Here is a 21,582-nt window from a genome sequence, read left to right as displayed (position 1 = left end):
CACATTCTGTGTTGTCATGCCCTTACGGCACATGTGTTGAACCACCTTATCACTTGGCACCACACATGGTATGTGAGTGCCATCTAGTGCTTCTATACCATTATTGAAGAAGGGATGGAACCTAGAGTGCCATCTAGAGCTAGGCGGCGGGGAGGAGGAGCTGGATCTGGATGCCAGAGAGGAGCTATGGGTTGGTGCGGAAGGAGAGAGGACGAGAGCGGCGGGCGGAGCTAGGGTTCGCGCATAGGGAAAGAGCAAGAGCGGCGGGTGGGTGGGTGCAGGGGTACTGCGCCTCCAGCTCACGCCCTAGACGTTTTAGCCAAGTTTTGGGCCTCTTAAGTGACAAATGGACTACTCGTTATATTTCTAGATTTGCTCTTTTTTCTTAATCTGTTTAGATTCATTTGACTAAAACATGAGCTAAAAGTACTGACCAAAAGTTTTGCAAGGAAATAAACAGGACCTTAATGTGTGCTGGTAGCCATGACCATGAAGATGGTTTGCGCAAATCAAGCACTCGCCCGCATCAGGAGTTAGGATAGAAGCCTAGTTATTTAGACCGGACCGGACTGGACCGGCGGTCCGACTGATAAAAGACCGAACCAGAGACTATAACGGTTCGGTTCGCTTTACAGACCGTCCACGCAATTGAACCGGTAAAAACCGGTTGAACCAGCCGGTTTTTTACAGAACCGGTGAACCGGTCAGTTCCTTGTGAACCGTCCCGGTCTAGTTCTGCTAGCGTGTGTCAGGCTGCAACGTGGTCCTAGTGCAGATGTGGAGTGCGTGTGCGGCTGTGCGCTGTCCACCTACCAACTGTGGGTCCACTAGGCTGTTGCTCACGTTGGAATTTGAATTGGATGTGTGGACGCATGGTGGTGTTGCGTCTGGCTTAGCTCTGTTGACTTTTGGCATTGTTGGTGCAGGACGACGTTACCTTTAAATTTAAAAAATTCATAATTTTCTCAGATTAACTCTAAATGGAACAGATCATATATTTATTTTAATTATCTCAATGAGCACTTTGCAATGATATACTCCATTTTAGTATTCAAGATATTTTACAATGATGAATATTTAATTATTATTCTAGTCATTTATGCATCAATTTGTAAGTGCTCCATATATTATTTTTTCATGCACATTTTTTACATATCCTGTAAAACAACTCTAGAATCAATACTTGCGAAACTTGTTAAATTAAGACATATCTTGCTATAAATGCATTATTCATTTTATTATCTTTTGACGATCAGATTATTTGAATTAAGGATCGTCAACAAACACGTGCTGATTTTAGACTTTAGAGTATGTGTTGTGTACTTATGGGTAGATTAGTTGGAAGTTGGTTATGCAATTATGCTTTTATCCTCTTATTTATATATTTATGTGATCAACTATATGTTACTAATTACCTCTTATATAGCATTATATGGCACCGATTTGAATTATTTGTAACCGGTTCAATTCATCCTGTAAACAATCGAACTGGCGGTCAGTGAACCGATGCGCACAACGGTTCGAAGTCCGGTTCGGTCGGATAGAAGGCGTCACTATCCTCCTCAGTCCCCACTATCCTTTTCGGGCCGAATCCAGAAGACAAATAGAAACCCCTATATACGCAGCTACCACCGTCCCCCCTCCCCCACTATTTCCTCCCCCGCCCCCCCCTCTCTCTCTTCCCCGCAGCGGCAGTCGACGGCAAAACCCTAGATCTCTCTCCCTCTTAAACCCTCAACGAGGTAATGTTTCTTGCCCGAAGATTGGAGCTTTGGTTCTAGATCTCTCTTCTCCCCGTTTACTCGATTGGTCCGGGACCTTTCATCCGACCAATTTCGTAGTGATTATTGGCTGCTGCCTATGTTACAGTGCGGGAGGATGTCGGAGCCGTCCAAGGTAATCCACATCCGCAACGTCGGCCACGAGATTGCCGAGGTATGTAGGGGATCAGTTAAGGGGGAATCTTGAATCTTTTGGGTTTTGTTCTTTTTGGGATCAAATTTGAATGGATTGTTTGGTTTATGCGAAAGATTTGATTTTTTATTGGCTATATTCCCCCACCCTGCTGTTGTGTTTGCAGTCTGATCTCCTTCAGCTGCTGCAGCCGTTCGGCGTGGTCTCCAAGATCGTTATGTTGCGTGCGAAGAACCAAGTGGGTTATTTCTTCTTTCCAGCACTTGACTGAGTAGATTGACTTTAGGTATTGCTTACTTGTGGTTGTTTCGAGCCTCAGGCTCTTCTGCAGATGGAAGACATACATGCTTCTGTGAGTGCGCTGCAATATTACACTTCTGTTCAACCTAGCATAAGGTAATGTAGTCGATGCGTGTTGGCTGCAATGCTTTATGGATGCAAAGGGCTCCAAAAGAGATATTCATACATGTATTACAATGTAAGCTGCCAAGTAGCATGGCCATATGCCTGGTAGATAATGTGTGTAAATTTATGGATGCTGATGATATATTTTTTGGGCTTTCTGTTGCGACAAGTGTTGAACTTAAGTATAGCCTCTTTTTAGCAGTTGAGTTTAACATCCCATCCTATATATGATTTATCATTTTTGTGCATCATGTTTTACATTTTAGGGGAAGGAATGTATACATGCAGTTCTCATCTCATCAAGAGCTTACCACAGACCAGAGCTCTCATGGAAGGAATTCTGATCAGGTATGCCACAATTATGTACTTGTATGATTAGTTTATTCTTATATTTCCTAATATAGTCTAAACCTGAACCAATATTATGTATAGGCCCTGGTTGTGACTGATGCATGTTAGATTTATGCTATAGGCCTTGTATGCAACTGATGCATGTTAGAAAGTGTATTGATTGAAAGTATGTTTAGCTGTATTTTATATCTTTCTACCTCCACTTGTAGAGTTGATTGTATCGCAATTCTGCTAGTCTCTTATTTTCCAACTAGTTATACACATTCCTCCCTATTTATTCTTTTCTTTCTATCTCCTCTTTTCTGTCTCGGTGCTTGTTGCTGCTTGGCCTCAGGAGTCTGAACCCAACCGAATCCTCTTAGTTACTATCCACCACATGATCTATCCTATAACGGTGGAGGTTCTACATCAAGTATTCAAAGCTTATGGATTTGTGGAGAAGATTGTCACATTTCAAAAGTCAGCTGGTTAGATTTTCCTGCTCTCTCTCTCTCTCTCACCACGCACACGTGCACCTGGTATACATTTTCTGATTCCCTTACAGATTGCATGTGAATGGTAAGGTGGATTTAGCAATTGATATGAGCTTTATATATATTAATGCGGGTTCACTGGGCTGTACCCTGTTTCAAAAAGTAAGCTGTAACAACAGCTTTAACAGCTACCAACATTCCATTAATTATAAGTTTTAGATGCGCTTGCAAATGACTGGTACAGCTCGTACATCCAAAACTTGCTGTCTGGTTACAAATTTGAATGATTTTTGAGCCAAAAGTGTTCACAAACTTAACCATCTGCCCCAATTTGTGATCTTTAAGGTTCTATATTCTTTGCTTAACTGATGCAGGTTTTCAAGCTCTTATTCAGTTCCACTCACGCCAAGAAGCTGTGGAAGCATTTGGTTCTTTGCATGTAATAGTATTTACATTGTTCAGCTAATGTCCTTACTGTGCATGTATATCTGGCATCACTTTATTCTTACACAAACAAAAATATCCCAGGGAAGGAACATATATGATGGTTGCTGCCAGCTAGACATTCAATATTCAAAGTACGAGCTGTAACCTATCACATTTTAAATTTGGTCTCACTTTCTATAACTTAATTTCTTCTTGTTCCCTTTTATCGAATATCCAGTCTCAGTGAACTGCAAGTCCACTACAACAACGACCGATCTAGGTAATATTGGCTTTTTCATTCCTGCCAGATGTAGCAATGTGTCTTAACGCCAGTTACCTTTAGATAATTGTTCCATCTTGCAAAGTTCACATGCCACTTAATTTAGTGGTTAGATCTTTCTTCTGTGATGAATTTTATTTTCTTAGTTCCTTTTTCCTTCCTCAGAGATTTCACAAATCCATCATTGCCTACAGAACAACGTCCTAGGGCCCCTCAGGTTGGTTGTTGATACTTGTGCTTACACTTTTTGCCTGGACCATTTTGATTCTTAAAGCTAACTGTGTTGTTTTCTACTTTTTCAAACTTAATGGAGCAGCAAGGTTATCCTGATCCAGCTAATCTCTATGCCTTCCAACAAGCTGGAGGTAGCACACTGAAACTTCCATTACTTTTGGATAATAATACATACCTGATATTTGCACAAAATCTGATTTGCCTTTTTTTTTTGTGCAGCTTCATTTGCACAGGTTGATGTCTGAATGGATTATCCAATGCTGTAATTTTTAGCAGAAAATCGTTGAACTGAATATGTTCACATTTGTTGTGTCTTGTCTAATGCATGTGAATACTCATACAAAGCTTTTGCAATGCCAGATGGGGAGGGCTGCAATGATTGCGGCTGCATTTGGTGGATCTTTACCTCATGGAGTGACTGGTACCAATGAACGGTGCACACTCATAGTCAGTAATCTGAATACTGATGTAAGTCTTGCGCTGGTTTGAATATTTTCAAGGATTGTTTCCTACTTGTTTGTGTTAAAGTTTGTTACTCTTTCAAATAGTATTTGCTGTTTGGTGAGTCTCTTTGCTGTTAAGCTTTTTATTTCCTTAATAGTCAGATGAGGATAAGCTTAAAACTCACTACCTGTAATCATTCCATGTTCTTTGCAGAAAATTGATGAGGATAAGCTTTTCAATCTGTTTTCCTTGTATGGAAACATAGTAAGAATCAAGATACTGAGGAACAAACCAGATCATGCCCTTGTTGAGATGGCTGATGGGTTGCAGGCTGAGCTAGCTGTGCATTATTTGAAGGTACACTCATACCCACTGATATATGCATTCTCAGTTGCATTCCTATCTCTTTGCAGTTGACGATACTTATCTCTTTGCAGGGGGCTATACTATTTGGGAAGAAACTGGAAGTTAACTACTCAAAGTACCCTAACATCACACCTGCCCCAGACGCCCACGACTACTTAAACTCAAGCCTAAACCGGTTCAACAGCAACGTGGTCAAGAACTACCGACATTGCTGCTCTCCAACGAAGATGATCCACATTTCTGCCCTCCCCCAAGAGATCTCTGAGGAAGCAATCCTGAACCATGTGTCTGAGCACGGCACTGTTCTCAACACGAAGCTATTCGAGGTGAATGGCAAGAGGCAGGCTCTCGTTTTGTTTGAGACTGAAGAGGAGGCGACCGAGGCCCTCGTGTCGAAGCATGCCAGCACGCTCGAGGGTAACACGATCCGGATCTCTTTCTCCCAGATGCAGAGTATATAAGCCACCTCAAGGGAAAGCTCCTGTCGCCCTCACTCCACCCCCTTCGAGCTCTATTTAGGAAGCATTTCATACTAAGATGTGAATCCTGTGCGCTATTCTCCAAGACTGATGCTGTCTGAGCTGTACCTCCCCCTGACCTTTGGTTTTTCTTTTCACGCAACACTGGCCTTTCACCCAAAAGGTTTCTGTGTTTCTTTCCAAATCCTGTTTGTTAGGTTATCAAAGGATATTTACCCCTTCATCTTCATGTCGTGATATTCTGAGTTGGAAGGCCTGTTAATTGTGTGAATCGTATTATCCTTTTGCCAGTGTGAATCGTAATCCATTTTGCCTGGAGGCGATTTACCCTGTTCGGCTTTTTTCCGCGTAATGGGACGGTATATTCCGTATACCTTTTCTGCTGCTAGACTGACAACCTGTGCAGCTGCGACGTCAATTCTGCCGCGGCACAAGAGCTATTCGTCAGCGAAATTCAGTCATGATTGATCTTGGTAGACTGTAGTATAAGAAATTTATATACACAAGTAACACTGGTATTGAATCGCGTTCAGCATTACAGGTAAACACGATCTAGCACACTGCTGGAGATCGGTTAAAAGTGCATCTCGTGCTTGTAAGTGGAGCTAAAATTTGTGTCACCAACCGCGATTGCAAGGCAAGCCAGTGCAGGTTGGCATGTATCTGCCAATGCGCACCCCAGTTCTGAATGCGGTCCTACAAACTGATATTGCCTCATGCTCCATGCCCCAGCTTTGAATCCATAACCAAACAATATACCCTGCAGTCCAGCATAGCCACAATGATCCTTAATCAGTCTACTCAATTAGGAGGAACTTAGATTTTGAAGTTACGGATCAGAATTTCATTGAAAAATGGCCATTGGCCCTTCCTTTCTTAAAAAAAATATAAACGGCCTTTGACTGAAATTCAGCTGCAAATAGCTGATACTAGAAATGAAAAGCCCTCACAAAATAGCTTTCGAACCCTGCTTCCAGCAGAAGAATATACCTGGAACACCGATCACTTTCATGCATGCCTCATACAGTCCTCACTCTGTAAACGGATGTTCTGGCTCTTCCGAGGTGTTGGTTCCAGTGACGTGATCACCTGCGGCATAGTCATTCCTCCTGAAACAATTATTTCTGTAGCACACACAACAGCAAAGTCATCAGATTAGAATTAACCAGCAAATATATGAAGTGTTATGATGAGCGACGATGAATTAGTATTAGCTTCGGGCCAAAAGAAAAACTGAGCTATGGCTTCTTGTGGTGGAACATGACTAAGGATGGCAATCCTACCCGTGGGTAACCACCCACATCCACTGAGGCAGTAACTAGTGAGGCGTCTACCTAACTGGCAATCTCAAAATCTCTGGCCCAGTAATCAGAGGTGTTTAGGGATAAGTGCATGTGTGTCACACACACAACAAAAAAACTTATCACCTGGACAATAACAGAACATTTGAATAATTTCTAGCAGGAAGGAACAACTTAACAAGAACTTGTTATCTCAAACCAAACTATTCAAAGGGATTAACATAAGAAGCGTTATATCTTCTTTTCTCTGGACAGTAGCAGTAGAGGAAAAGGTAAAAAGAGAGCAAGGAACCAACCTATGCCTTCACGAATGGACAATTGGGCCTTATAATTTCGGCGGAGTTTACCAAAAAGATGTCGCCAATATATAAATGATTGGTTGTTGGCACATAAACACTACACAATTCTTCATCACCTTTGTCTGTCTGCAATGCAACAATAGATGGTCACCTCAGAGTTCACAGTGAAAGATCAAGTGTTAAATCAATCATGGATGCATGTCGTTGTACGCACAGGAACTACATGCTCCTTCCGTCCCTAAATAACTGTCGCTTTTGGTTTTCGTGCCGTAGGTTTGACTGGATTTGTAAAAAATGCGTGCAACATTTATCTCTCCAACAACAACAAAGCCTTCAAGTCCCAAACAAATTGGGGTAGGCTAGAGTTGAAACCCAGCAGAAGCAATCCAAGGTTCAGGCACGTGAATAGTTGTTTTCCAAGCACTCCTATCTAAGGCTAAGTCTTTGGATATATTCCATCATTTCAAGTCTCTTTTTATTGCCTCTACCCAAGTCAACTTCGGTCTTCCTCTGCCTCTCTTCACGTTACTATCCTGGCTTAGGATTCCACTACGCACCAGTGCCTCTGGAGGTCTCCATTGGACATGTCCAAACCATCTAAACCGGTGTTGGACAAGCTTTTCTTCAATTGGTGCTACCCCTAATCTATCACGTATATCATCGTTCCGAACTCGATCCCTTCTCGTATGACCGCAAATCCAACGCAACATACGTATTTCCGCGACACTTATTTGTTGAACATGTCGTCTTTTCGTAGGCCAACATTCTGCACCATACAACATAGCAGGTCTAATCGTCGTCCTATAAAACTTGTCTTTTAGCTTCTGTGGTACCCTTTTGTCACATAGGACACCAGATGCTTGGCGCCACTTCATCCACCCTGCTTTGATTCTATGGCTAACATCTTCATCAATATCCCTGTCTCTCTGTAGCATTGATCCTAAATATCTAAATGTATCCTTCCTAGGCACTACTTGACCTTCCAAACTAATATCTTCCTCCTCCCGTAGTGCCGAAGTCACATCTCATATACTCAGTTTTAGTTCTTCTACTGAGTCTAAAACCTTTGGACTCCAAAGTCTCCCGCCATAACTGCAGTTTCTGATTCACTCATGTCCGGCTTTCATCAACTAGCACTACATCGTCCGCGAAAAGCATACACCAAGGGATGTCCCCTTGTATGTCCCTTGTGACTTCATCCATCACTAAGGCAAACAGATAAGGGCTCAAAGCTGACCCTTGATGTAGTCCTATCCTAATCGGGAAGCCATCCGTGTCTCCATCACTTGTTCGAACACTAGTCACAACATTATTATACATGTCCTTAATGAGCCCGACGTACTTCGTTGGGACTTTATGTTTGTCCAAAGCCCACCACATAACATTCCTTAGTATTTTATCATAAGCCTTCTCCAAGTCAATAAAAACCATGTGTAATGAGCCCGACGTACTTCGTTGGGACTTTATGTTTGTCCAAAGCCCACCACATAACATTCCTTGATATTTTATCATAAGCCTTCTTCAAGTCAATAAAAACCATGTGTAGGTCCTTCTTCTTCTCCCTATACCGCTCCATAACTTGTCTTATTAAGAAAATGGCTTCTATGGTTGACCTTCCGGACATGAAACCAAATTGGTTCATAGAGACCCACGTTATTGCTCTCAAGCGATGCTCGATAACTCTCTCCCATAGCTTCATAGTATAGCTCATCAACTTAATTCCCTGGTAATTAGTACAACTTTGAATACCCCCTTTATTCTTGTAGATCGGTACCAATATACTTCTCCACTCGTCAGGCATCTTGTTCGATCAAAAAATATGGTTGAACAGCTTGGTTAGCCATACTATAGCTATGTCCCCGAGGCATCTCCACACCTCGATTGGGATACCATCCAGTCCCATCGCCTTACCTCCTTTCATCCTTTTCAACGCCTCTCTGACCTCAGATTCTTGGATTCTCCACACAAAGCGCCCATTGGTGTCATCAAAAAAGTCATCCAACTGAAAGGTTGTGTCCGTATTCTCACCATTGAATAATTTATCAAAATACTCTTGTCATCGATGTCGGATCTCATCATCCTTCACCAAGAGATGCTCCCTTTCATCCTTAATGCACTTAACTCGGTTGAAGTCCCTGGTCTTTCTCTCACGAACCCTAGCCATCCTATAAATGTCCAACATTTCTCTCTCCAAATAAATTTATTATGAAAATAGATTCAACAATCTATATAATAATATTATGAAAAAGGGCAAGCCTGGTGTAGTGGTGAGAGCTGTCTCACTGAGTCACCAGGTCGTGGGTTCGAAGCAGCCTCTCCGCAGATTTTGCAGGGGAGGCTTGCCTCGGTTTTTCTCTTCCCCAGACCCCACTCATATGGGAGCCTCCGGCACTGGGTCTGCCCTTTTTTTATATATATTTAGTCAAAGTTGTTTCTCACGAAGCAAAAACGACAGTTATTTAGGGACGGATGGAGTAGTTCATTGCCTCTATAAGTCAAACATCAGTAATGAAACAATAGATGACCAACTTAGTATAGGATAGGGGTCACTGTTATATGCCTTTACCCCAAGTGGGTGCTAGCTCCAGGCTAGCTTGTAGCGCTGAAGCTTCCAGGCCTTATATGATTAGCCAAGTAAAAGGGGTGTTAGACTTATGGAGAGGTCTACCTTACTACTACTAGGCTATGCAAAACTTAAAATTAATTATTTTAAACATAAGATAAAAGATAGCACAATGTAATGGAATGAATCTTCAGATGCAATGCATACGGCTGAATCACCAAAACAAAATGTATACAACATCTACGGACAGCATATTAACTAGGAAAATATCCATCATCAAAAGATCACATCTGCTGGTCAAAGCCATACACAGCTGCAGTGTGCATGAAAAGGTACCTGAAGAACCATGGTTGATGTTATGAATCCAAATGCATATTAACAAACACAAGGATGACTAATAATTGCTACTTCTTTGAATGCTGCTGTATTTTGATCTGTCCAAAGAAAAATAATATATCCTAAGAACATTTCTGCCTGACAAAAGGAACTACAAGAAAGTTGGAAACAAATACAAACTGTTGATATCTATGTAAACACAACATGCAGCGCATAGAAATATGGTGCTGTTGAGTCATGCAGCACTCATGGTAGTAAAAAAACTAAGGGGCTTTGGTGTCCTTGCCCTTACTGTAGAGGCTAATGGTGTTTTTAATCCTTTTCCAACTTTGTGATTTTACCCTCACATTTTGAAATCGAATGAGCTGTTTGCCCCTGTTTTGGATGGCTGTTAACTTTGACTGGATTAAACATATTAAAAAAAAGAAAAACAATATAAATACATGGGAAAGGATGAAAGTGCCCCTTATCCACTTATCCTCATCCCACTCGATGGTTTCATCCAAGCAAACCAGAGATTCGGCTGGCCAGCCCCATCCTGCCCCGTTCATATCAAGCTCTAGCAGCAGGAGGTACGAGCGCTGGTGGCCGGCAGCAGGAGGTGCGAGCGGGTGATCCCAGACAGTGGCTGCAGCATGAGGCGCAGCACTAGTCTAGGCCAGCACCCACGACTGCTACAAGGCCTGACGGCCACAGCAGGAGGCACTCGTGGGTCAGGCCAGCTGCTGCGCAGCGAACTGGGCATGGACGGCACATGGGCAACGACAGTGGCAAGCGCATGTGGCAAGGTGAGCTTGTCATGGACAGCACGTGGGCGATGATGAAACAGCCGTCAAGCATCACCCTCTCTGCGAAGCCATCCGGGATCACCTCGCTAGGACCAGGACTGCTCTTCTTCGATCTCCCCACCCGACAGATCGCTCTAGGCGGCAGCGGCAGCAAAGATGCTGGTCCTCACTATAGCAGTTCTGCACCTTCTTCTCGATGCCGCGGACTGCTCTGATGTGAATTGCTGGAGCTCTCAAATGTGGGCGCGGCATGTAACTGTTCACATTGAGCTCTAGCGGCAGTGGCTGGCAGCAGGAGGCGCGAGCGCTGGTGGACAGCTGTAGGAGGCGCGCACGGGGGGGTCCCGTCATGTTTGCCTGCGACTGGATGGCTCATGGTTGCATGGACAAGCCTGAACAGCAAGCAATCCGCATCTTCATGCGGCGACATGACATCCAGTAGGTGCTCGAGGAATTGAGTGTCATCATGTTTTTCTGAGGACCACTGATGGTTCACATGTGAATCTGCTTGCTTGATGCATGGAATTAGGAGCATTTGTACTACTCCCTCAGTTTCAAATTCGAAGATGTTTTGTTTTTTTTTCTAGATACATTGTTTTCTAGACTGTGTATATCTAAGTGCATAGCAAAAGCTATGTATGTAGAAAAGTCAAAACGCCTTACTACTTGGAATAGAGGGAGTACTACTTAGATTAGATGAGTAGCATTGCACTCGAAATATATCCGAATTCTATCAAGTGTCTATCAAAATTTGTTAAAGTTTGGTCAGATTTGAATACATGCAAATTATGTCAAAGTTTTATCGGATTCAAATATACAAAAATTCTATGTGAAATGCTGTTGTCAAATTTTTTCTGAAACGTGTCAAAATAATGTCCAAATGATTAATGTTAAAACAAGGGTAAAATCATAAAATTTGCAAAAAGCAAGGGTAAATTTGCATGGGCAAAGTTGTCTTTTCAAATCTGAATTAACGCCGTTTAACGGAATAGGGGCAAACTCAATCTTCAATTTCAAAATGCAAGGGCAAAATCACCATGTTGAAAAAATAGGGGCAAAATCACCATAGGCCTTAGGGGCATGAACACAAAAGCCCCAAAAATTCATAAGCAAACAAAAAATGGATTGCACTAAAAACTTGTTGTGGCTTTCAAAACGAAATTGTGACCCTCAACCCATTTATGCTGTTTATGAAGCATAAAGTTTACTTGATCTAAAATTTATCAGTTTTACTTGTTGGCAATGGAAATGTATAGGACTCCTCTACAGGAAAGCTAAAATAATTTTTGAAGGAGACTTGAAATGATGGAATATACCCAAAGACTTAGCCTTAGATAGGAGTGCTTGGAAAACAGCTATTCACGTGTCTGAACCTCTGCTAGGTTTCAACTCTAGCCTACCCCAACTTGTTTGGGACTTAAAGGCTTTGTTGTTGTTGTTGTTGTTGTTGTTGTTGTTGTTGTTGAAGAAATAATATGGAAGGTAAACATTCTGGTGCACGTAGAATTAGAGCTGTATATGAATTACATTACCTGGTGAAACAGCAGTGCTAACTTGCTTTGATGCAGAGTATATGTGCCTTACAAATGGCATTTTCTTTATAAACCATTCTCCAACCCAGAAGACAGTTGAACCCACCCAAGAAGACACAAAGATTCCAACAAGAAGTATAAACACCAGGGATGTCAAGAATCCAAGGCCTGAAACATTGTCATAAGCAATTGTCATAAAAAAAGACTACGAATTCAAGAAAGAGGTTATCTGCATTGTACAAATCATAACAAGTCACCATGTACTTGACAATTCAGGAATCTGGTTATTAGTAATATAGGGAGAGTTCAGGACCAATTACACCACATAGTAAAGGTAGCCGGTATTAAATAAATGGCCAAACAAAAACACCTGTATTTCCCTGAGTTAGGGTTTGCATTCCTTAGTTCCTTCTGAAGATTAAATCTAGATCGAAATATCGAATACAAAGAAGAGTTCATGGGGGGAAAAAACTTGTAAAATACTTACATCATAACAACAATATACAGCATATAAAACGATAAAAAAAGAAAAAATAGGACATCGATAATTCTACAATTTTAGTAATATATCATGGCAAAAAAAAAAGTACCACCAATAAAGCATAAACAATTACCGAATATGTCAAACCCCAGTTTTGCACAGAGTGGGCTGAAAAAACCCATCAACAAATTGAATAAACCACCAAGTGATGAAGAATGTGACAGCAATTGGGAAAAGAACTACACTGCAAAGAAAAATTAGGGAGACAAAAGAGGATATTAGCATGGATATATTGTAGCCTGGTGCAAAGTGTCTGAATTAGTCTTTGTGAAGCATACCATCCAGTCATAAATTTTCTTGACACCCAGCTTTGAAGAACAGCAAAGCATGCCTATTATGAAATGAACAAGATATTAACTACCAGAACTGTTTGAATAAATTCTGGCACATGCATGTAGAGAAACAAAAAATCATTTGGATGCATCAAACAAAAACAAGAATGAAACACAATAAAATTGGGGTACCCCCGTGACGCGCCGTGTCGCGATCTAGACACGGTGTCAAGTGAGCAAGGATTGGGTCGTCGCATCCTTAGTGGCGCGCTACATCGGCGCCCGGGTGTGGTGCAAAATAAGCAAGGGTCTTCACACCTACCTCAGCGGATGCGAAGGGTAAAGAAGCTAGTCGAGCCAACTAGGATCCGTTTAAGTAGCTGGAATGTAGAGTCCCTTACAGGTAAGTTAAGAGAGTTAGTGGACACAGCGGTTAGGAGACGTATAAATATCTTATGCGTCCAAGAGACTAAATGGAAGGGGCAGAAGGCGAAGGAGGTGGACAATAACGGCTTCAAGCTCTGGTACACAGTGACAACTTCAAATAAAAATGAAGTAGGAGTTTTGATTGATAAGAGCCTCAAGGATGATGTGATGGAGGTGAGAAGACAAGGGGATAGGATCATCTTAGTTAAACTTGTCATTAGTGATATGGTCTTAAACGTAATTAGTGCGTATGCCCCCTAAGTAGGGCATGATGAGAGTGCTAAGCGGCTTTTCTAGGAAGACTTAGATCGCTTGGTTAGAACTGTCCCTAGTAGCGAGAAGCTCTTTATAGGAGGTGATCTTAATGGCCATGTAGGTACATCAAGTGCAGGTTTCGAGACAGTTCATGGGGGTTTCAGATATGGTAGTAGGAACCAGGAGGGAGAGGAAGTCTTAGACTTCGCCATAGCTTTTGATCTGATGATAGCTAACACCTTCTTCCGTAAGAGATAGTCCCATTTAGTGACCTTTAGTAGCGGCCAGTACTCTAGTCAAATCGACGTTGTCCTTACAAGGAGGGATAAACGAACATGCGTGGACTGTAAGGTGATACCTAGAGAATGTGTGGTCGCTCAACACAAACTGGTGGTGGCTGACTTCCGCTTTCTAGTGCAAGCTCGTGGGAACAAACAAGCTAGGGTTGCTAGAACGAAGTGGTGGAAATTAGAAGGGGATGCATCAAAGGTCTTTAAGGAAAAAGTCATTGAAGAGGACCCTTGGAATGATGAAGGCGATGCAAACAGCCTGTGGGAGAAGATGACAACATGCATTCGGAAGGTTGCTTTAGAGGTGCTTGGAGTGACCAAAGTGAGCGGATGCGACTCGAAAGACACTTGGTGGTGGAATGAAGATGTGCAAAAGGCTATTAAGAAAAAGAAGTGCTATAAGCGTTTGTATCATGACAGGTGTGCAAATAACATAGAGAAGTACAAGGTGGCAAAGACTGCAAAACGAGCGGTGAGTGAGGCAAAGGGGCGGGCCTATGAGGACCTTTACCGACGTTTGAGCATGAAGGAAGGAGAGAAAGACATTTATAGGATGACTAGGGCTCGCGATAGAAAGACAAGGGACTTCAACCAAGTCAAGTGCATAAAGGACGAGAGGGAGCAGCTCTTAGTGAAGTAAGATGAAATCAGACATAGATGGCAAGAGCATTTTGATAAATTGTTCAATGGTAAGAACGAGAACACCACCGTTCAGCTAGACGACTCGTTTGATGACACCAACAGGCGCTTTGTGCGGAGGATTCAAGAATCGAAGGTCAGAGAAGCCTTGAAAAAGATGAAAGGGGACAAAGCGATGGACCCTGATGGTATCTCAATCAAGGTGTGGAGATGTCTCGAGGATATAGCTATAATATGGCTAACCAAGATGTTCAACAATATCTTTCGATCGAACAAGATGCCTGATGAATGGAGAAGCATATTGGTACCAATCTACAAGAACAAGGGAGATATCCAAATTTGTATTAATTATCGGGAAATTAAGTTGATGAGCCACACTATAAAGTTATGGGAGAGTCATCGAGCAGCGCCTGCGAGGAACGACGCAAATATCAACAAACCAATTTGGTTTTATGCTCAGAAGGTCAACCATAGAAGTAATCTTCTTAATAAGACAGGTTATGGAACGGTTTAGAGAGCAGAAGGACCTGGACTTGGTTTTCATTGACTTGGAGAAGGCTTATGACAAGATACCAATAAATGCTATATGGTGGCCTTTGGACAAACATAAAGTCTCATCAAAGTACGTGATCCTCATTAAGGACATGTACAACAATGTTGTGACTAGTGTTCGAACAAACGATGGAAACACAGATTACTTCCCGATTAAAATTGGACTTCATCAAGGGTCAGCCTTAAGCCTGTATCTCTTTGCCTTGGTAATGGATGAGGTTACCAGAAACATACAAGGGGATATCCCTTGGTGTATGTTGTTCGTTGATGATGTAGTGTTAGTGGACAAAAGCAAGGCGGGAGTAAATAGAAAACTAGAGTTATGGCGGCAGACCCCTGAGTGTAAAGGTTTTAGATTGAGCAGTACTAAAACCGAATACATGAGATGCGATTTTGGCAGAGTTGTACAGGAGGAGGGAGATGTGAGTTTGGAAGGTCAAGTAGTGCCTAAGAAGGATACCTTTTGGTATCTGGGATCGATGATACAGAGGGATGGAGATATTGATGCGGACATTAGCTATAGAATCAAAACAGGGTGGATCAAGTGATGACAAGCTTCTGACATTCTCTGTGACAAGAGGGTACCACAAAAGCTAAAAGGCAAATTCTATAGATCGGTGATTAGACCGGCTATGTTATATAGAGCAAAATGTTAGCCTACAAAGATTCGACATGTTCAACAACTGAGTGTTGCAAAAATACGCATGTTGCGATGGATTTGCAGTCACATAAGAATGGACCGAGTTCAGAACGATGATATACGTGATCGCCTAGAGGTAGCACCAATTGAAGAAAAGCTTATACAACATCGGTTGAGGTGGTTTGACCATGTCCAAAGGAGACCTCCAGAGGCACCAGTGCATTGTGGAGTCCTAAGCCAAGCTAATAATATAAGGAGAGGTAGAGGAAGACCGAAATTGACATGAGGAAGACAATAAAAAGAGATTTCAAATCTTGGGATATACCTAGAGATCTATGTTTGAATATGAGTACTTGGAAAGCAGCTATTGAAGTGTCTGAACCGTGACTTGGGGCTTTTGATGGGTTTCAACTCTAGCCTACCCCAACTTGCTTGGGACTGAAAGGCTATGTTGTTGTTGTTGTTGTTGCAGGAATAAATTCATTACCATGGTATCTAAATTATGCAATCATTGCTGGTTTAATAAATAAACCTTTAAGATGGAAAAATGGTAGAATGCCTAAATATGTGGACTGCTATTTGTCCACTAGCATATAGTTGAGACTAACACTCAACCACAATTAATTGATCATATTTCTATTGTTCAGTGCAAATTCTCTAACAGAACTGCATGACTAGGTCCTATGCACTGCATTTGCAAAACCCTGCATGTTCAAATTCAACAAACATTTGAAGCCAAGAACATTGGGCTAGTTATTGTAGGCCAACTTGGCATCTATATTATGCCAAAATTTGCTTTAAGTCTAGTTAATGTGCAGCAGAATCAAATGAGCATTCAGCCCAAATATTCCTCGATGATAACTAAAAGTCTCTCGTTTACATCAGTGCCTACTTCACATAACACGAGCACTGACGCATCAAGGGCGAGCATGGCCTGCATTTGGTGTCACGAAGGAGAAATCATGTTATATACCCTAAACCTTCATTTCCAACAGGATATATATTTTAGTGCCCTCCACATTGCCATTGCCACAACCAGTGGATTTCAGCCTTTCACGATAACAATGAAAAGTGCACATACCAGTACTAAGAGAACCGATGCGAAATATTAGGTAGGAAAAAACTGTCAAAGCGTTAATTTGACCACAGAAGGCGTCAAGCGTGGTCAGGTCAGGTCCCGCACATGGCCAACTCTTCCCTCACGAAAAAGAGGCGGAAGACCAAAGGGCGAAAAGGCAGTTTGAACTTTGTACAGCGCGGCCGCACAGGGGCGACCAGATCCAAGCGAAGCGACTAGGGTATGGCAGAAGCTGCAGGGTGGGGCAGGGTCTAGGGCGAGACGGATCCGGACCTTGCGAGTGCACGTGCCGGGCGAGCTGGGTCGCGGCGGCGACTTGACGGGGTCCTCGGGGTCAGGCGCCGCCGCCTGGCCGAGCGGCACGAGCGCGTACTCCTTGTCCTCCGGCATTACGATCGGCGGGGCGGAGATGCTGCTCGCCGAAGCTTACGGGAGAGTTCTCGCGGGCGGCGCGGTGCGGTGCGGTGAGGAGTCGCGGCCTCGGGGCTGGACGGGGCCAGCGGCAGAGCAGAGGACAGCTAACCAAACAGCACTGTTGTCAAAAAAAAAAACAGCACTTGCCGAAGCAGTTGGTGTGGTGGCGTGGCGGAGTTCGAAAGCGACACGCCGCCGGAAATGACCGAACTGCCCTCACATGGGGCCCGTACGATCTGGCCCTGCGTGTCACTGGGCTACTAGGGTGGGGCACGTGGGGCCCCTCGTTGACGTGCGTGTGTTGCGGCCTTGCGGGCGGCGAGTCAGGCTCGGTTTCGAAGCCGGCGCACCGTCGCTGTTGTGTTCGGTTCGTCCGTGGTAAACCTTGGTACGCTATGCTACGACCAGTGATGCGGCTTCGACGACGACGTGCGTGTTCATCTTGGCGACCGGCCGTAGCGGCACATCCATGAAGCGGTTTCGAGCACTGAAATGGTCGCGCTTCCCGGCCGGCCATGAGCACGTGCGTGATCTTGGAGCTCCGGCTTACGGAAAATGGATCAGCTGTGTCTGAGAAAACAAGGAGGTGTGCTACGTGCCTAGAACATTTATGTTACGTTATGAGTGTGTTGTCATAGAGCTCGTTCATGAAATTTATGGCGTGTTACCTTGTTTAACCATTGAAAACACGGTGGACAAAAAAGGTGCCTCCTCTGATAAGCTACATCGCCATCTCTCGTGGCTTCAACCCACCATGTTTTCATTGTTAATATTCCGTTACTTGTCACTCGAGCTCGCCATATCTCCAACACGATGTCGACACATGCATCTTGCTTTCACTTGTCCAAGCATGACGCTCTAGCACGTTTAATAGCATGGGACGCTTACATCACTTCATATTTGTCCCAGCTCACCATCTCCATCCTCATCCATCGTTGGTCCTCTGTCACCATGCTAACCTGGCACATTACTATTCCAATGTCATCACCTTGCTTGACAGCACACCGTGATGCCTTGTTGGTCCGGCGGCCATTCCCATAGATTAGCAAGATTGTCGTCATCATGGACTTTCCTTTAAGATCAACTGACTCCTATAAACTATTAGCCTGAATAAAACTCACAACCCTAACTTAGAGCATCTCAAATACTTCCCAAATCCCACTTCCAATCTAGTTTTTTTTTGGCAAGATTGAGAAAAAAAAACTCTCCAATGACTCCTTATCCCAACGCATATTTTTTCTGCACTTGGAAAAAAAACGATCAATATGCGCGGAAAGATACCACTACGTGAAAAACGGTTTATAGCAACGGCACAAATTTTTTTTAGGGGTGGCTGGTGATGGAGCTGCCCCTAAAGTGGCGTGCTCGGCCCCACGAGACCAACCACCCCTACAAATAGAACAGCAGGGGCGGCTGGTGATACGAGCCGCCCCTACAAATGTGTAGGATTTGTAGGGGCGGCTCACTCACCAGCTGCCTCCGGTGTTTCTATTTATAAGAGCGGCTGGGGGCGGCTCAATCATCAGCCGCCCCTGAAAATGACCCACCTATAAAAAACTGCAGCACCTTCTTTTTCCTTGGGTCACTCACTTCAACCCGTAAAAGAAATGTGGGGAGGCCTTGGGCACCTCCAAAAAATGCTCTACTAAGGGAGAAAGGTTTTGGTCTCAAATCCTTTGATAGAGATGTTGTAGAAGGTAAGAAAATATTATTCCACACTTTTTTTTAAGTTTTAATGGTTGGTTAGTGAGTAATTAGAGTTTTGTTTTTCTCTCTCTTATATGGTACTTGAGCTACTTATGAAGAAAATTAGACTCAAGTTTTGAATGCACTTGGGTAAATTAGGTAGGGGAACAAGATCATACCCTTTATTTGATCTATGTTTTTTGATTTTAATGAATAATTAGTTAGTTTTATGGATGTTTCATATGCATGTAGATCTAGATCTAGGGTTTGGTTTTTTATTAATTTTGTTTTTGTAAATTTATGTTTGATGAAATTGGACTATGGTTTGCATGAAAGATATGTAAAATATAATTGTTGCTAATTGTTGTCTTTGAAATTGTTTATTGTAATCAACAAATATGTATTTTAATTATTTATGGATAAATGGGCCATTAATTAATTTTCCTCTACCATGGTGTGTTTGTATGCTTCATGTAATTATATTTGATTTATATTCATATATATCTGAAGTATATACAATTATTCTCAAGTAATTATTAATTTGATTCATTTATATATATATGAATAAGTAGTCCTTTAATGTTTGTTTTGTTGTTGTTGTAAAAGATGGACTACATGAACTCTTGGATGTATGGTTCGTTAAGGTTCAAGGCAGGTTTCCGTGAAGATGTGGATAAATTTATTGAAGCCACAAAGAAGCATACAACGACATTGATAGAGAATAAGGATACAACTATTTATCCCTGTAAAGATTGCAAGAACCGTATGGCATGGACAAATGTGACTATCATCAGATCGCATTTGATTATGCGAGGATTTATTGAGGACTACACAGTGTGGATTTATCATGGTGAAACAGTTATTTTTAACGACGAGGATGAGGAGGAATACGACGACGAAACCCTAGAATCCCTGTCCCAATATTTAGCAAAGCTTGATGCACGAATGGATCCCGAGTTTAGCAATGAACAAGGTGGTGATGCTGGTGGTTGGGATGGTAATGATGAAGGTGATGCCAATAATGATAGTGGAGCACATATCAGGGATGAAGATGGTTTAGAGGATATGATTCGAGCCCTTGGACTAGAGATTTTACTAACGAGTTCCAAAGGTCTAGAAATTTTGAAAATGGTGATAAAAGCATCGAAGGAGATTGTGTATGGTGTTAAAAAGGGTTGTCCGACACATTGGACATTGCTATGTTTTGTGCTTGAGCTACTCATCCTGAAGGCTAAGTACGGCTGGTCAGACTGTAGTTTCAATGATCTATTACGTCTCCTATCATGGATTCATGGGTGTCGCCACAACCAAACTCAGTTCCCGCCAATATATACCAAGCAAAGAAGGTCATAAGTCCATTGACAATGGGGGTTGAAAAAATTCATGCATGCCCCAACCACTGTATCATTTTTCGTGGCAAAACGTTCAAATCACTGGATAAATGTCCCCGGTGTGGGACCAGCCAGTACAAGAACAATGACCTTTACGGTAGGGATGAAGCCTCCACGGGAAAAAAGAGGAATAAGAAGGGTACAAAAAAGGTGGTACAAGAATCTCAGCCCCTAGAGGACACTCCATTAGACAACGATACAAAGCAGAGAAGAATTCTTGCCTTGGTAATATGGTACCTACCTGAAGCGACCTAATTTCCACGAAGGGAAATCCACAGAGTCGAAGTGTAATAAGACCATTGTACATCATATTACCCAAATTTCCAGTCGAATATCACATCCATACAACGATAATATTAGAGTACAAATAGTGCGGAATTACATAATTTATTACATCACCGCATTGGCGGAATCAAAAGTAGCATTCATTCAGAACAGCTTGAAGATAAGATCGTCAAACTCGAGCGTAGGAACGAACCCCTCAACCGTCAAACTCCTCGGAGCTAAACTCCTCAGCAGAACCTGTATGCCAAAATTTATCAGTACGATTTATACTAGCCACTCCCACCCTATGAGCATTGCTCTGTGAAAATTGGATGCAAGTTGAATATATCCAAAAGGAACCTATAAGGCTGGGGTTTCCTATGTATTAGCATATCAAGTGTATAATAATAGTTGGTCAAGTTTTAACACCATTCCCACACACATTCCATCATATTCCCTTTCTAGAGCCAAGTTTTGATCCTGGGATCGATATACCACCATCTCCACACTATCACCATACAATCACTCAGTCAATAGGCCAACTCCCTCTTGGCACTGTCTCAAGGCCCGTAGCCCCTGGCTACGACCGACACTCTCTCACGGGGGAAGAAGAGAAGGACTCATCTCACTATCTAGTTTAAGCGAAACCCAGGAAAGGTCCATAGCCGACAAGTCGGCTCATGTATCGATCGATCAACCATATACTCTGTAGAGGTTTTACATAACCACAAGACCGCCTTCCTCGCTGACCATCGTCAACTGAGCTGATTCTAGTCGCTTGCTAGCCTAGGATAATGCCACTCTACCATTCAGTCCTAGTACACCCCAAGTCTAGTCTGGGGTGGCTGAAACTGTGAGTCATGAGCCAGGTCCACAAGGTCTCCATGAAGTCTCGAAAGGGCATGGGGACATCCCCGCGCCCCGTACCTCCTTACACTGTCCG

General features: G+C 42.8%; 1 protein-coding gene and 1 pseudogene across 2 annotated transcripts; one reads left to right on the top strand and one right to left on the bottom strand.

Moving 5' to 3' along the window:
* The first annotated feature begins 1,658 nt into the window (after nucleotides 1-1,658).
* Nucleotides 1,659-5,534, top strand: LOC136510072 (polypyrimidine tract-binding protein homolog 3-like). Of its 2 annotated transcripts, none has more exons than XM_066504643.1 (15): nucleotides 1,659-1,742; nucleotides 1,870-1,935; nucleotides 2,081-2,152; nucleotides 2,234-2,310; nucleotides 2,586-2,667; nucleotides 3,005-3,137; nucleotides 3,518-3,582; nucleotides 3,672-3,721; nucleotides 3,808-3,849; nucleotides 4,015-4,066; nucleotides 4,166-4,214; nucleotides 4,303-4,316; nucleotides 4,444-4,551; nucleotides 4,741-4,884; nucleotides 4,965-5,534. In XM_066504643.1, exons 2-15 carry the CDS (start codon nucleotides 1,879-1,881, stop codon nucleotides 5,352-5,354), a joined length of 1,335 nt encoding a protein of 444 aa, XP_066360740.1. In that variant the 5' UTR covers nucleotides 1,659-1,742; nucleotides 1,870-1,878; the 3' UTR covers nucleotides 5,355-5,534. The 2 variants fall into 2 exon arrangements, with proteins under 2 accessions (XP_066360740.1, XP_066360739.1); XM_066504642.1 differs by having other exon boundaries at nucleotides 4,163-4,214.
* Nucleotides 5,535-5,843: 309 nt separating this feature from the next.
* LOC136510074 (protein LIKE COV 2-like) lies at nucleotides 5,844-17,396 on the bottom strand (annotated as a pseudogene).
* Nucleotides 17,397-21,582: the final 4,186 nt, after the last annotated feature.

The sequence above is a fragment of the Miscanthus floridulus genome, chromosome 16 (genome assembly GCF_019320115.1).
Source record: "Miscanthus floridulus cultivar M001 chromosome 16, ASM1932011v1, whole genome shotgun sequence".
In the NCBI taxonomy this organism is placed as follows: Eukaryota; Viridiplantae; Streptophyta; class Magnoliopsida; order Poales; family Poaceae; genus Miscanthus; species Miscanthus floridulus.
This window is presented reverse-complemented; position numbering and strand designations above follow the sequence as displayed.